This window comes from Crocodylus porosus, unplaced genomic scaffold, assembly GCF_001723895.1.
Source record: "Crocodylus porosus isolate Cpor-Errol unplaced genomic scaffold, CroPor_comp1, whole genome shotgun sequence".
In the NCBI taxonomy this organism is placed as follows: Eukaryota; Metazoa; Chordata; order Crocodylia; family Crocodylidae; genus Crocodylus; species Crocodylus porosus.
In genome coordinates this window covers 20647355-20663836 of record NW_017728917.1, presented here as the reverse complement: position 1 = coordinate 20663836, position 16482 = coordinate 20647355, and the positions used below count along the sequence as shown (strand labels likewise).

General features: G+C 42.9%; 1 protein-coding gene across 1 annotated transcript in view; it reads right to left on the bottom strand.

Annotated features, from left to right (window-relative positions):
* Positions 1-11350: 11350 nt before the first annotated feature.
* Positions 11351-16482, bottom strand: part of ARF4 (ADP ribosylation factor 4) — a 15669-nt gene continuing 10537 nt past the window's right edge. The window contains exons 4-6 of the mRNA XM_019536891.1: positions 13265-13336; positions 12812-12937; positions 11351-11660 (exon numbers count right to left, since the gene is read on the bottom strand). Coding sequence (XP_019392436.1) covers positions 11574-11660; positions 12812-12937; positions 13265-13336 — 285 coding nt within the window. The 3' untranslated portion in view covers positions 11351-11573. The remainder of the gene's footprint in view (positions 11661-12811; positions 12938-13264; positions 13337-16482) is intronic.

The window sequence follows — 16482 nt, the reverse complement described above, 5'->3', positions numbered from 1 at the left end:
CCTACCTATGGGCGCTTTTTACCATCTTGTACCATCTACATTTTTCCCAGAGCCTCAAGAAGGGACTTTAATCCCAAAAGCTTGCAGAAAAGGACAATTTTCCTGCCATTTTCCAGCTGGTCTAAGAGGGATCATTTTGGAACCAACTAGAAAATGGAAAGAAAATTGTCCTTTCCTGCAAGCTTTTGGGTTCAAAGTCCCTTCATCAGGCTCTGGGAAAAGTGTAGATGGTACAAGATGGTAAAAAGTCCCCGTACTACCAAGTACACCTCCGAAACATGGAAGAGGTCCCCAAGGTGAACAGTTGTTTGCTGAGCCTTTGATATACTCCCCTAGTGTAGCGGTACGCTGCTACCAAGTCTTCTCTCAGCCTTCTCTTTTTCAGGCTGAAGAGTCCCAGGTCCCTCCGCCTTTCCTCATATGGCTTACCGTGCAACTCTCTTATCAAAGGCAACGCAGGGGCACTCCCCCGAGATTGGCCGCAGCTTGGTCTACCCTTACCACCACGGCCACCTACAGGCAGTCCCTGCTCACTGCTCCCACGCCACCACTGCCTCCTGTGGGCGGTCATTGTGCCCCCCCAGCCTCAGGAGCCTGGAGTCTTTTTCATGTCTCTGATCATACACGTGGCCCTTCTCTGGACTCTCTCAAGCTCTACCATGTCCTTGTTAAAGTGTGGTGCCCAGAACTGGACGCAGTACTCCAGCTTACCAGTGCCGGGTACAGCAGGAGAATCATTTCCTTGGTTTTGCTGGAGATGCATCCATTGATGCATGCCAGAGCATTGTTTGCCCTGCTGGCTACACCGTCACACTGCTGCTCATATTCATACCAAGGTCTATTATTGCCCCCAGGTTCCTTTCGTTCATAGTGCTGGTCAGTTTATCACCGTGAAGCCTGTAGGTGCATAGGGGGTTGTTTGTCCCCCGGTGGAACACTTTACTTTTCTCAATGTTGAACCTCATCTGGTTCCAACTTGCCAGCCTGCCTAAATCCGCCTGTATCTGTAGCCTATCTTTAAGCATGACCACGCTTCCCCATAACTTGGTGTCAGCCGCATACTTGGCCAGTGAGCTCTTTATCCCTACATCCAATCACTGATAAAGATGTTGAAAAGTACTGGACCAAGCACCGACCCAAGGGACACCACCGGCCACTTCACCAGGATGACAGAGATTCATTGCGACTCTCTGGGTTCTACCTTGCAGTCAACTCCCTACCCACGTGTCTTGCAGTTAAGCCCACAATCCTCCACTTTTATCACAAGAACATTGTGGGATACCAGATCAAAGGCTTTTTGGAAGTCAAGGTATACAATGTTGACCTCTTCTCTCTTATCTGGGTGGCAAGTTACCCGATAATAAATGATGAGGTTGGTAAGACAAGACCTGCCTGCAATGAAGCCATGCTGGCTGTCATTCAGAATCCTTCTAAGCACCTTCTGCAAGCCTGTTGCAGACTCCTTAATGAATTTTTCCAGGATTTTCCCCGAGATAGAAGTTAGGCTAATTAGCCTATAGTTACCCAGGTTTTCCCTCTTCCCCTTCTTGAAGATGAGCACAACATTGGCCCCCTTCCAGAGTGCCACGAGTTTTGAAAGAGCTTTGCCAGGGGTTCTGCGATGACTTTGCCCTGCTCCTTCAGCACTCTTGGATGGAGTTAATTTGGTCCTCCTGACTTATATGTCTAATTTAATTGATCACACACCAGTTCTACAGCAACAGTAGGAAGGCAGTCATTGCTGCCCTGCTCATTTTGTATTCTATCTGGCATGATTTTCCCCTTGGTCCAATGAAACATCAAAGCAAAGTAGTCATTCAGTTCAGTTTTCTGCTGAGTGCTGGTAGCCAGCTGCCCTGAGTTGTTGAGCAATGGCCCCACACTCCCATTTGTTTTCCTCCTGTTCCCTACATACCTAAAGAAGGACTTCTTGTTTTCCTTGATTCCTATAGTTAATTTAAGTTCAGTCGCTGCCTTAGTCTTTCTAATTTGTTCTCTATAAATGCAGGCCATTGTTGTATAGTCCTCCTTGGGGCCTGTTCCAAGCTTCCATTGTTTGTACGCCTCTCTTCTTCCTTAGAAGGACCTTTAATTTTGATTAAAGCTCATCAACCTTTAAATACGCACAGTTCAATCTGACCCAGTAAGCTATATAAACATCTTGCTAGACCTTCCAAATCTTGTTTTCTTCATGGACATGCACTGGCCTGCCACAATTAAAAACCCTTACACCTTATGTATATGAAATGTGACTTCTCCCTATTATGACGAGTAACTGCAAAATGCACATTTGATATGTAGACCCTGTTCTGCTTGTTAGCATTAATAGGCTTTTTTTTTTTTTTTTTACACTGAATCACAAAGCCACGTACAAAAAGAACCAAATGCTGCACCCATTGACCTCTATCCAATTACACTTCATAGATTTCTTAGACATTATAGCTGGAAGGGACCTTGCAAGATCATCAGATACAGCCCCCTGCCCAAAGGGCAGGACGTCAGCTGGGGTCACTCAAACATATTCCACGAATTGAATGGAAAGGAGTAACTGGGGGAAATTCCCAGGCTAAGAAACTAAGGTCACCCATATGTTTTGATCCCCTTTGTATTTTCTGAACAATTGGACTTGTAATCTTAATCATTCCACTACCAATTCTGATTGTTTTAATTTCTTCTTTCATCCCGTTATCTTTGTAAAAGAGAAAGCAAGAGGAGAATCCTTGGTCAACTCAACTGTCCACCATTCTCTAAGTACAGAGCTATATAGAAACACACAAGGAAAGGTGCCCCAGGAAACTCCAGTATTACCTCCGAGTGTCTTTTGCATACTTATCCCTAGGAGAAGGGTTTTTCTGGCTATGGACAGAGCACAGGATGCTGCCAAGATCCTGGGACCAGTAACCTATCTTTCACAAGTGCTTCCTGCCCCCACTTCCCCCATGGAAGCACAATTTCCTTTGGAGCTGTGTGCCAGTTAGCTTTTGTTTGTAGCTGCAGAAAATACCTTTCCTGAGGGCAAAAAAGGAGAATGTAGTCTCGGAAGTTGAAAAAATATCTTTCGGCTAGCAAATTATTGCTCGAGTAACTAATGTTCAGAAAACTGCATGCTGTGGCTTTCCCTGGATCTCCCCAGGAATTACTTCATCTTCACTGAATGATTCGCTCATTTTATTTTGGGCTAGATAATCACTGTACAGACCACTGAGCATTTGCTTCCATATTTCTATACTTCCTGCCTCATTGCTGCTAGTGCATTAGAGGTGGACATCACCTCAGCCCTTTATTTTTATTCAGAAATGTACAACAGCCACACCCCTTTACATGTCCTGCCATACACAATGACTCCTGAACATCTTATGAAGGCATCTGTGTTCCTCAGTAAAAGCAACAACTAGGAATTCCCCAAGTTTAAAAAAAAAAAAAAAAATTAAATGGCGGACAAGAGTCACACCACAATTCAAAATCTTCATCTGTTACTTACTGATAAACTTACCTTTGAGGTTGATTCTCCAGGCTGTTTTTCTTCCTCTGCTCTCACTGGCTTTTTGTTTTCTTGCTTGCCTCCTTTGCTAGTTCCTGTTCCTTTCTTCATAGTGTTTTCTTTGATCTTCTCATGCACTATATCCTGTTACCTGGTAACTTTTCCTGTCTCTGTTCTCTTCACAGGGGGCCCCAATATTGTCAGCACACTTTTCTCACATCTTCAACTGCTATTCCCATCCACCAATTCCCTGATCCCCTCCCAACTGCGCGGTGCCAACCACCAGTGCCCAGTCCTAACTGCTATGGAGCCTTCCAATTCCAGCATTCTTTTTCTTTACAAATAGAGGATCCAGGTCTAAAATATTCGTTGGTGATGGCGTGCTAGTAGGAAGGAAGATGCATTTCTATTTCAGATCTGTGAAAGCAGGCTGTTGGAAGAAGACCTGTGTCCAAACAGAGTATCTGCTACACTGATTTCTGAATGGGAGCCTCGTGATGATTTCTGAATGGGAGCCTGAAAATGCAGAGTGCAGGAAGGAGCAGGGTGAATTTACATAAGGCAGAAGCCTTTGTGCCATGCTGAAAAATTTGAAGATTTGCTGCTAAACCCTGCCTCTCTCTCTCCAAGTTATTCTCAGAGAAGTTGATTCTGTAATTCAAAAAATTAAAGGTGCCATGGACTTATACTGGGGTGGGCAAAATGCGGCCTGGGGGCTGGATGCAGCCATTCTATCCAGCCCGCAGGACCTCTAAAAACATTTAGAAATTAATATTTATCTGCCCTGGGCTGCCTGTCATGCGGCCCTCAAAGGCTTGCCAAAACTCAGTAAGTGGCACTCTACCCAAAATAATTGCCTGTTCCTAGTTTATACTGAATTGAAAACATGTTATACATTGCTTGAACCCAGAGACTAATTGATGTATACTTACCAGGAGGCAAGGCCCTGTTTTTCTCTCCCTTTCTCACTTTAATGCTTTTTTGACACACTGAAAGTTTATTTCAATTTTAACCCTGCATGGGTTAAAATTCAGAGTCAAAATTAAATACATCTACAAGAGAAAAAAAAGCAAAGTCTTAGTGGAGGGATTTTCTGGTCTGAGGCTAGTGTTTATTCTATAAAGCAAGTGGAATTTTCACTCTAGCACAGCAGCTCCCAAACTGTGGGTTGTAACCACAAATGGGGTCCAACATCAGCGGATGGGGTCACAGGGGTGGGGAGCTGTGGGCTGGGAGTGAGGGGTCATGCTGAGGAAATGGGGCCATAAATGGGGTCATGCCAAGGCAAAGTTTGGGAGGCACTATTCTAACATAAAAGGATGGTGACACCAGGACTCACTAGTGGAAATTCAGCTTGGTGAGCAGGTTTCTTTTACACTGCAGTAACTTAAGATGTGTGCAGATATATTTCTAAGCACAGTATCAGTCAAGCTCACAGCTCACAAGGGAGAAACTGACTCATTTAACCGTCTTAGTAGTACTTGAATCAAGTCCTTTCATGGAGCTTTTCTAAAGCTCTCTAGAGAATATACCTAGTTATTTTTGTAAGAGTATAAAATTAATGAGTAAATGGTCTGTCCAAAACCAAGGAGTGAAGGGGAGAATTTGGCAGTCCCAGAGAATAGGGAATAAGAAGAAATGGAGTTAGTTGGGCAATAAATATTTTAATGCAGTCTAGTCTGGTAGCATCTCAGATGCTCTAGCATCTGTAGATATTATGCATCTGATCCTATTATCTTTTAGTCATACACGCAATTGCAATTTAGTTAATAAAACTACTTGCAAGAACAGGACTGGCTTAAAGCATAAGAGGCATATGCCTATATGGAATAAAGCTGCTCAATGCATTTGCTGTTAATAAATTATCTTAATACATTTTCTGTTTGCAGACTTGTCATGAACCTTTTCATGGATACTGACCAAACAAGTTGTGAATACATTTAGATTATGGGTTGTTTATTAGGTCAATCCCATTCTGTAGTAGATTTGTTCAGTGTATAGCACAGAGTCCCAAGTCCAACCATGAGAGTCACTTCAGTTGCAGGAACTCAGGATTTCCTCTTATTCGAGGAAAATGAGGAACAGAAATTTTCAGCAGATTTAAGTGAGAACAGGCCATAACAGTTTTTGAACTATGTCCCAGTTTGGGTAACTGACTTGAGTAAGAGTAATCCAATAATTCTTTTTCTATCTGTTCCTCCTTTGATGCAAATTTTACATTTGATTTGTTAGAGTTTTATTTAAGCCAGGAGTGCATGGTTAGACTCAGAGAGGATGCATCAGATAAGAACTACTACTGTGAGTGGTTTTAGCCTTAGGCAGCAAACTATTTTACTCCATACTTAAAAGGCAAGAAGGAACAGTTCCTTCCTATTTACTTAAATACTTGCATGGTACCCGCTGCTATGATTCCCAAGTACTTTCAGAGGAGGATAGTCACACAGATTTTCAGCGCTCCTGTAGCACTCTTCCAGTTTAACTAGTGGGAAAAACGATACTGACTTTAGTGTCATGCCAAAGAGTTTTTACAATCCAGAAAGGGAGAAGGGCCAGAGACATTAAATGTACAAAACTAACTTCACTATTGCCACTCTGGTTTACACAGTGCTGTACACAATACATTAATGGCTGTAAAAAGTCCTGAGACATCTGAGCTGCATCTCATCCTATGTATTAAACTCCAATTACAGCAACACAGAACCTCCCATTACTGCCAAAACACAATAGTAAAAAACCGTAATGGCCTATCAATAGGCCATTCATTGACCTATCAATCTTATAACATAGTACTTCTGAAGTACATACTTCTCTTCCCAAAAGGCAGAGAAGTTGAAAACAGGCCAATTAATGGTCTCAAATTTTCACTTGAGTCAGTCTTAAGGCTGAACTTTGGCATAGACTAACATGTGATTGCAACATTAATACATCCTAAGGATGGATACATATAGCAATCTATGTATGGGAGTTAAGAGCCATTGACTCTGAACTTCGGCAATATCTATCAGAAAGACTGCCTGCAGCAGAGTAAAGCAACATTTAAAACATTTAACTGGCAGCTATAATGTAAGGCATCATGTCTAGCAACTGTGGATGTAGATGCAGCATTTCACCATGGTTCTGTAAGGAGACTCAGACACAGGTGGTCTGGCCCACTTTGGGGCTGTAGTCCAAAAGCCAAGAGGCAGGTAAAAACCATGAACCAAGCATATGTTTTCAGTGCAAAGGCCAAGATCAGAAGCCTAATATCATCAGATATTGGCAGAAGCACAGAAGCCATGTGAGCATCAGGAACCACCTAAGTAAGAACAGAGAGACATCCCAAGTAAGAGAAGCAAAGGGTTGGGGTGAGTCATGTGTCACACAGCTAAATTAGGTCCCAATTATATCAGAACTGTTTCGACAGCTAATTCAATTACTTTAACAGGTACAGCTGAGGACACTGGCTCACCAATCATTATGTCACTGGTCCCAGCTGGGGCAGACTAACTCAAAATGACTATGAACAAGCCTGGAACCCCGACACCTTCCAAGGTAATGCTTCTGACCAGGCCAAAAGTATAATGTGGCACATGAACACCTACAGCAAGTTAAACCACCAAAAATCACTGTGGCTAGCAAGGACCAGTCATGACAACGACACTTCATACTTCTTGCTTTTGATACTGCCCTTTGTATCACAGGAATTAGTAGAAAGGCATAGAGGAGTCAAGATGATCAGCCAAATGGAAAAGCTTTGGAAAATATGCCTGTACCTACTCTTTCTGAAGAGCAGTGGTTCTCAACCTTTTCAGGCTCAAGGCACACCTCAGAAAATGTCAGCTCGTAGCTTTTTGACAGGAGGAGGGGAGGGGACAAGAGACTACACATTGCTTTAATACGCAGTGGCCTATTTTACTGTGCATTAAAGCATTACATAAAAACTGTGCAATTATGCTAATGCGCAGTAAAAGAGGCTACTGTGCATTAAGCATCACTTTAAAAATGTGCGCTTTTGGTATTGTGCATAAGGGCAGCCTAATGTGCATATTTAGTACCTCACATTGAAGGATCTCTCTGGGCTTATCTTGTGAATCATGTAAGTGTTTTCATACTTAATGCCAATAATACTGTGCAGCTCTCTAGCGCACTCTTAAAAGATCTCATCACCATGGTTAAGAACCACTGCTGTAAGAGCAAGAGGGGACACATTGCAGCCCTCTATGGTGACAATATTTTTGGGCAAAATGTAGCGAGTCTTTTAAGTTGAAGTACAGGATCTGTGACAGACTCTTACATAACTGGCCAACCACTGCTTTAGGGCTAGAAAGGACTTCACAGACTTCTTCACAGCTTAAACACTACCAGGGTTATTCTATATGAGTGACACCACTTTGAGACTTCTTTGTGTGCGTTCCAAGATGGCCATGGAGCAGTGCTCTGGAGTCTGTCCCTCTCTCGAAGCTGAGACCTCTAGAACACATCACTTGCAGACATTTTTCTGCATCACAAGAGGAGCTCACCTTAACACCCAGGGAGTTAGCCATGCCAGAGCCCATGTAGAGCAAGGTAAAGACCTTTTACCAGGGCAGACGGGGCATAATAAAAATAATAAAAAAAACCCCCAACACTTAACACTACTCTGCTTTAAGTTTAGTTTCTTTCAAAGCCACAGACAAACTACTAAATAGCATCAGCTATCTAATTCAGGGCAAGGGACCTGGACATCGAGAGGCTACACCTTGGAGCCATGGCCCCCAAGATGGAGTGTGTAGCAATGGGTATGCCCTGTTTTTTGCCCTGGACTCATGGGACAAGAGATGCCTCAGTAAGTACCTTAGCAGATACTGCACTACAGAAAAGTGATCCTATACACATGGAGCTCACACACTAAGGGATCTGCCTGGACAATCATAAAAGGAAATGCCAGTATTTAAGCCACCTTGATCAGCTAGGATATTACTTTGTACTCCACTCCAGAGTAACATACAACCACTACCACACCATTTAAATCAGGACATAAAAGCCACGCTCCCCTCTTTACCAGCATGTCTTTAGCGAGCACCTTGCAGATGGGGCCATGTTTCCAGAAACAGAGGAAGAATGTGATCTATTATGACCCATTAGAAAGACTTTTTAAATACTATTTCAGTTCTTCCAAATACCTTAACAATACTTTGAGTGGAACAATGCAGCAATTCCATCAATAGCCAAACTAACTAATGATGTGCCACCATTATCTTACCTGGACAGTAAGCAAAAACACCTCTGATCTGTCCATCTCTCAGCAAGCACCCCTTTCCAGGAACATGCTGAACAACTCTACTCCTCTCCAAGTGGAACCATATGATTTACCTATTTACCCTAATCCTCCAGGTTATGGCATCCGATTTTCCTCAGCAGCTCTAGTTGTGTTGTCTCCTGCTATACTTGCCATTGAATTGTAACCTGGAAATTCAGCAACTTGGAAAAACATTATTTAATTATCTGTGAACACCAATCAGAAAGGAAGAGTTAAAAACATTACAAGGCATACATCATTGCTGACTGAAGCATTTTGGCCTCAAGATTTTGATGCAACTTTTTTGGATTCCAACACCAAGGAAATTAGTCAGTGTCCTTCTAACAGTCAGCATTTGCTTTCAACTTGCTCTTGGCTCCAAGGCTGAGGGCCTAACTCCTTCCAAGTTCTGTTCAGTTGTAAGCCGCTTGCACTCTCACTCCCATGGAAGTTACCAAAAAGGTTTCCGATCAGAACATATCAATTCCTTTTGAAAATTTATCTTGCTTCGGTATTGTTGTCAGCAACAGAGCTACTGACTGTGGAGGGGAGTCTCACTACAGTTAATCCAAACCGTCAGTTTAGGTGGGAGCACTAACCTAGGTTAAAATAGCTCAGGTGGAAGCATCCTCTGAAGAAAGCCAAACCTGCATTATTGCATCTGCTGTTGTTGTGAAGTGAGAAGGTTCTGGCCCACATAAAAGCAGAGGACAGATCCTAACCCAGGAATAGGTGAAGTTTGGCCTGTGGACTGGATCAGGCCTACAGCAGATTCCATTTCCTAGCAGCCCCTGCCTACCATCTGCTGCAGCTGGTTTCCATGGCAACCCCAGCAGAGGTGGCAGTGACAGCACAGGGTGAGGGTTTCCATGGAGCAGTGCTGGCAGATGCACAGTTGGGTAGGGAACTGCTTCAAGGCTAGGATCTTGTGGCAGTAACCTTATGGTCCGGAGCCAGGGCAGAGCTGCGATCTGCTGGGGCAGGGGTGTGCAGGCAGCAGATCACAGCTCTGCTCTGGACCACTCTGTCACTGCTGCAAGATCCTAGCTCCCAAGCCAGCCACGCACCCTGCCAGTGCTGCTGGGGCTGGTCTCCATGGAAATACCAGCTCACCACTGCTGGGGTCTCCACAGAAACCAGCTGCAGAGACCTAGGCAGGGGCTGCTGGGAAATGGAGTCTGGCCATCAGCCAGATCTGCCATTTGGCTCACCCTGTCCTAACCTATACTCCCACAGCATCAACTAATCTCAGGTTTTAAACACCACTGAAGTCCAGCTGGATGTTTTTTCTAAGCAGACTGAAATAGGAAGAGGTTAGGCTAATCGTGCAGTAAAACATAAGGATTTCTGCAGACATGAGAGGTGCATCAGAAAACTCCAACAGTTTCATGTCTCAAGCTGCTACTCTACATTCAAATGTTTTAAGCAAAGAACGTGGAGATACAGCTCACGTGGATTGACTGGGATTTTTGAGGACTGATTGTCACCATTACTGAAACATCAGAACAAATCCCTATATGCTCAAGTTTGTTGCTCAGGCAACCACCCCCAGAACTCATCTGTCACATTGCTACTGCAATCCATATTGTACTTTAAGTGCACATAACTATGAAAACAGACATGCATGCTTTTTGGGCAGTTTGTACTTGTTTTATTACAATTTTAGCTGTTAGTATTTTCATATCTGGACATCTTAAAAGGATTTTTTAGATTTACAACTTCAAAAGACGCTTTTTACAGAATTATAAATCTTGTTGATGACTACTTACTGCATTGTATACAACTTAACTGCCCCCTTCCCAAGAGGGTCCACCCCCAAATCGCTCCAAACAAGTGAAAATCAGAGATCTGTATTCACGTTCAAGCTACAGAAAAAAAACTCTGTTAAAGAAAAACAGTGATAATATTAATTTGACAGTTCCACAATTTTAAGATTCAAGAAGAGCATACACAAAACTATATTTTATCATTTTATTAGGAATAATTCCAAGTGGGTTATGAAGAAACTAATCCATAGAGTTTGATGAATTTCCAAAATCTCTTTATGAAGATATGTTCACCAATAAACAGTAAAACTTCAGCAGAACTATTATACACTGGGCAAAAACAGTCAGGCTGATACCAAAAAGCAACATGCAACATAAAAAAAAAGATACAATATAAAGGAAGACAATCTGCTGAATATTAAAAACAACCTAAACATGAGCTCTTCGCAACCAGCGCAGGACTATTCTACTCAACAAATCCAATTCACACAAAGGCAATTTGGGCTGACGGAACCCAACGGTTAATAAAATGTTCCTCAGTGCAGTAGATCTGAATAGTGTTTTAGAGAATTTTCTTGGCTGGAACAAGCAGTATTAGGAAGTCTTTTTTGGCAAGGGAGAGAAATAAATACAAATGGAATGCTACATTTTTAAGTCAGCAGACTGTCTGAGGAATGAAATAAGGTATCAGTAAACTAAAGTAGCAGGGAAAGAGACTTTAAAACATTAATTTATTGGGGCTCAGAAAGTGTTTAAAACAGATTCTGAAGATGTCACAAGAACTATATTCAGGCATTTAGGCTAACAAGGGTAGTAAAATCAGAAGATACACTCTTCCCCCCCCCCCCAAGTTAAGGAGATATTTTTACCCAAGCCCATTGCTACCTCTGCAACATGTAGCTTGGTAAACAATAATTGGCAACAAAATAAGTTGAAACGCTGTAATATCCTGCCCAAATCAGTTCCAGATACTGTTTAATAACCAAGATGCAAACTAATTTTTTTATTGTAACAAGCCTAGACCACTTATATCAAACACGTCCCTGGTGAAAGAGTCATCCAGTTTGAGTTAGCGTTTTGAGAGCTCATTTGACAGCCAGTCGAGTCCCTCATACAGACCAGTTCCTTGTGTAGCACAGGTAGCTTGGACATACCACTGTTAAATAGGGAACACAAAGGTAAAATTAAAAAAAAATTGGTAAAATAAAGACTATAAATTATAACTAGAACATAATGGTGAGAAATACTTACAGGTAATTTATGCCCAAGTAACACGTAGTTAGTTGGTTTTAAAAAAAATCAACTATTGTATTTGTCCTCCCAAGTACTTTAACACTGCATGAGTTCAAAGAACAAGGGGAAATGCAAGATGTAAACTAGCTACTCGCTTTTACTGAAAGCTACTTAAAACCCATTAGGGAATTTAAGAGGGAAATTATAAAGACATATAGTACTTTTGTCAATATGAAGTGATGAAGGAAGTGACATGCTAGGTTGCAACTGATTTATTTGTTCAGTAATTCTAAGTTGAATACTTATGCAGATGAAGCCTCTGTTCACATAGGAACAATTTTAATGCATACATTTTCCCCAAATTACCTTGAAACAGTGAAGTATTCAAACTTCTTCAAATAACCAAGAAGAAAAGTAACCATGTTTTGTTAACACATCATGGTTAGGGACCTACCGAAGTTGCAGCGGAAGTGCACTGCATGGTGGGTCCTTTAATTTTGCAGTTTCTACCTCACTGCTGATTGGCAGAGGGGCCCCACTGCTTGCTCCTGAGCAGCAGAGGCACAAAATGCCATTTTAAATATGGCACAGTTTTTGCCTTCCACCGCTGATTGGCCAAGGGGCCCTGGCAGCCCAGATGCTTGCTACTGAAAGGCCAGGAGGCAAAAGCACACCACACTTAACACCAGTTTTTGCCTTTCTGCCAATAAGGATAAGCAGCAGAGCCCCTCTGCCTATCAGTGATGGAGGGGGAAGAAGGGGGAGCACAGAGGAAACTGCAAGATGAAAGCAGCTCTGAGCAGCACACTTCTGCTATGATTTTGGTATCTCTCTAGTCACGATTTAGGATACTCAGTTGTCTAAAACGTGGTAGGTAATGACATTCTTTACAACAACTGCAACTTTCGCTATGCTACTGAGAACCAGCTTCATGCTTCAAATTTCACTTATTTCACAGAAATAAGTGTGTACAACACATTTAACATCTTTCCATGGGAGAGAGATGAAGGGAAATCTACACATACCATATAAAAACTGAACTACCTGATAAGCAAACAATACTTGAGTACTCACAGTTCTGTTACGCAGAGACTGAAGACCTAGTTTATCTGTCATTTCACTGATTGCCATGGCATTTGGCAGGTCTTGTTTGTTCGCAAACAGAAGCAGTACTGCATCTCGCAACTCATCTTCCTGAAGCTAATCAAAATGAGAGCATGTTAAATAAAATGAAAGAAGGTAATTGAAATTAACTAAAGAAAAAACAATTAAGGGTGCAGTCTTGTAAACTTCACAGTTACTCCCCACAATCAACAGTCAGAGGCTGTTTGTCAAGTTAATCAAGAACCCTGGTGGATCAGTGATGTTGAATTATAGAACACATCTACAGTATTTTAAGGTTTCCTGAAACTTCAAAACCCTGAGACACTGTTAGAGAGGCTGGCATATTCACCATTTTCAGAAAAGCTAACTTAGCAGAGTAAACTTAACACATGAACATTCAGTTTGAAAGGTTTTGATAATTACCATTTTCTGCAGCTCTTCTGCTGCTTCCTGAATTCTCTCTCTGTCATTGCTATCTACCACAAAAATGAGACCCTGCATAAAAAAAAAAAAGGCAGCCTTGAGTCATCTTAAAGTATACAGCATTATCTGAAGAATGAAATAAAAGAATCAACACTTAGAAATGAGTGCCATTGCTGCTGTGTGTTATTCCACCCCCACCCCCAATCTTTTCATCTACCGAAGTTGTAAGGATTAGAGACATTCTTTAGGTAGGTAGGTCACCTGTAGATGTAACACAAACACTAATTAATAATTACTTGGGCAACTTAAAAAAAAGAGACTTAAAATGAAAGATGATTCCCAAAAATGAGGTATTACACACTATTAGGGTTCAAAGGAGAGAAAGCTAATTCAAGTGTTCCTATTTTCCTTTTCCCATCCTTATCATGCTGAATTAGACATTTCCAGCATGTAAACTATTTCAAGACATAAGGTGTGTTCCACAGGTGGACATTTAACAACTCTTACCCTCAGGCACAACATTTACATTAACAACCTAAAGTTTCACTAATCAGTGTGCCTAATAGCATTTGAAAAAGGAAAGGCTCTTGTTCAAAAGTGTTCCAAAATGTCATCTACTCCAGAAACTCCAACCTAACAGCCTTTGTTTCAGCAAACACAAACATTTCTCTTTAGAGGTCACTGACAATTTGCTTATGGTAGCTTGGAAGTAGTCACTAACATGTTTGGACCTCAGATGAACTACCCTTAGACTACAGAACCAGTCCCCTTTTTTGTTCATCCACACACTCGCTTCTCTACTCAAGTACCACACATGTGCCGCTACTGAAAGAAGCTTCCTGACAATAATTCTGCTCCCAGCACACTGCAGCATAGCAACAAGCATGTATCCTCCACTGCCAACAGACATGATAAACTACTTGCCTTTCTGATAAACATCTTAACAGAGGCTCACACTTGCGTTGCTGCACACAGTACTTCCCTGCAGTAGTGAGCAGCAGCAGCAGAGTGAACTTGAAATGGTACAGATTGAATAATCAGAAACAGGATCTCAAATACAAAGTGTTCTAGAAACATTTTATCTATTCGTCAAGTGAGCATAGAATAAATCATGCCCCATTTCCCTACAGTTTAAAAAATAATGACCAGGGATCCTGGGTTTTCTCAGTTTAAAACCCCCAAATTCTTCAATTTAAAGGGGAAAAAAATCCCAAATTGATTTAAAAAACCCTAAAATCCACATTTTCCCACAATTAAAATGAAATGCTGCTTTATACCTATGTGTGTGCACATGCATGTATTAATTGAACACGATATTTTATTCACATATTTACAATTTTAAAGCAATTTGGAAGTCTACCAGTGCCTTGATCATCACAACAAAATACATTCTAAATATATTTATGACATTTTGGCATTTGATTTTGTTTTTTTATCATGGCAAATCAGAGCTCTCCCTGCCCTCCTTGTTCACCAGAATGCAGATCCAGCTGCAGCCCAGGCTCTCTCCCCACTCTCTCCGCCACTGACATGGCTGGAGCAGAGCCTTGTGGGGGTAGGATGCAGGCTGCCTGCTGTGGGTCTTTGGTCTCCCCACCCTGCTGTCCTCTCCCCTGGGCCTCCACAACATAGTGGGCAGGATCTGACACAGAAGAGCAAAGAGGCTTGGTGCTGTTGCTGCCACAAGCCCTTTGCCAGCCATGCCACGAGGGTGAGGCACTCCCTGCCTGGTTGGCAGTGAGCCCAGTGGTGGCACAGTTGTACCCTCTGCTGCAGCCAGGCAGATGCCTCATCCTGGTGGCACAGCTGGTGCAGGGTTTGCAGCAGAAGCACTGATTCTCTCCACTCTCCTCTGCCAATCCCCACCTACTGGACTGCGATGGCCCCCAGAAGGGGGGCAACAAGACAGGGAGCCCCGAGCCTTGCAGTGAGCAGCCCTCATCTGCTCTCACCCTACCCATAAATCTGGAAGGCCACACCCTGGCCAGGCATCACAGCCACGTATTCCTGCTCCAGCTGGGCAGCGCCTCCACCCCCAGCTGTCAACCCTGCCCCACTCCCTCCCTCACTGTGGGGGCAATCTGCCCTGCTTCTCCATAGACTTACCTACAGGCAGCTTCTCTCCACCACTGCCTGGCTCTGTTGCTGGCCACATACATGTGTGCGCATGCACACATGCATGTGGCACCCCTTGTTTCTTGCTCTCCCCAGCCCCTAGCAGGCTGGAACTCTGCCCCTGCAAGGAGGAACCCAGAGTTTCCCACATTTTTCTCCTTCAAAAGGAAAAAAAATCCACCCTTTCCTAGATGTTTGGTACCTGGAGCACTTTGATTAAAATTGCTGGTACACTTCACTCACCAGTCTATGGGCCTGATCCTGAGCACAGTGCCAGCTCAGCCAGAGCCTCATCCAGCGCATTTTCCACAGCACAACCTTTGGGAATCACATCTAGCATGTTGGAAGGTCTATATTGTTGACATAATACATTGGGGCAGTATTGCCATTAAACACCAAAAATGACTGAAAAAAGTAGTTAATGTTGCAAGGGTGAACAGCCTTAAACTGAATAAGGACAAATGTCAGTTTCAGACAACAGAAATAATATCAAGCTGGAAATAATATCAAGGGTTAGCAAGCTGCTAACCCTAAATGGAATTTTACCTGGAAACTGAAAAGTTCAGGTGATACTGAACACAGCAAAACCTAAAGATAAAGCTTACACAACAGAAAATTATTCTGGCACATATCCACAAGGGGCCAGCAGGGGAGGTCATGCTTAGGGGCAACCAACACAGGTTCATTAGTGGCAGGTCCTGTCAGACCAACCTGGTGGCCTTCTATGATCAGATCACCAAATCATTAGATGCAGGGGTAGCAGTGGACATAGTCTTCCTGGACTTTCGGAAGGCCTTTGACACCGTCTCTCACCCTGTTCTCATTAAGAAAACGGGGGACTGTGGTGTTGACACCCACACAGTCAACTGGGTCGCCAACTGCCTGGAAGGCCGCACGCAAAGAGTGGTGGTGGATGGATCATTTTCACCCTGGAGGGATGTGGGCAGTGGGGTTCCACTGGGCTCGGTCCTCGGGCCCACACTAGTCAACATCTTCATCAGTGACTTGGACGAGGGGGTAAAAAGCACTCTGTTCAAATTTGCTGATGACACTAAGATGTGGGGGGATGTGGGCATGCTAGAAGAAAGGAATAGGCTGCAATC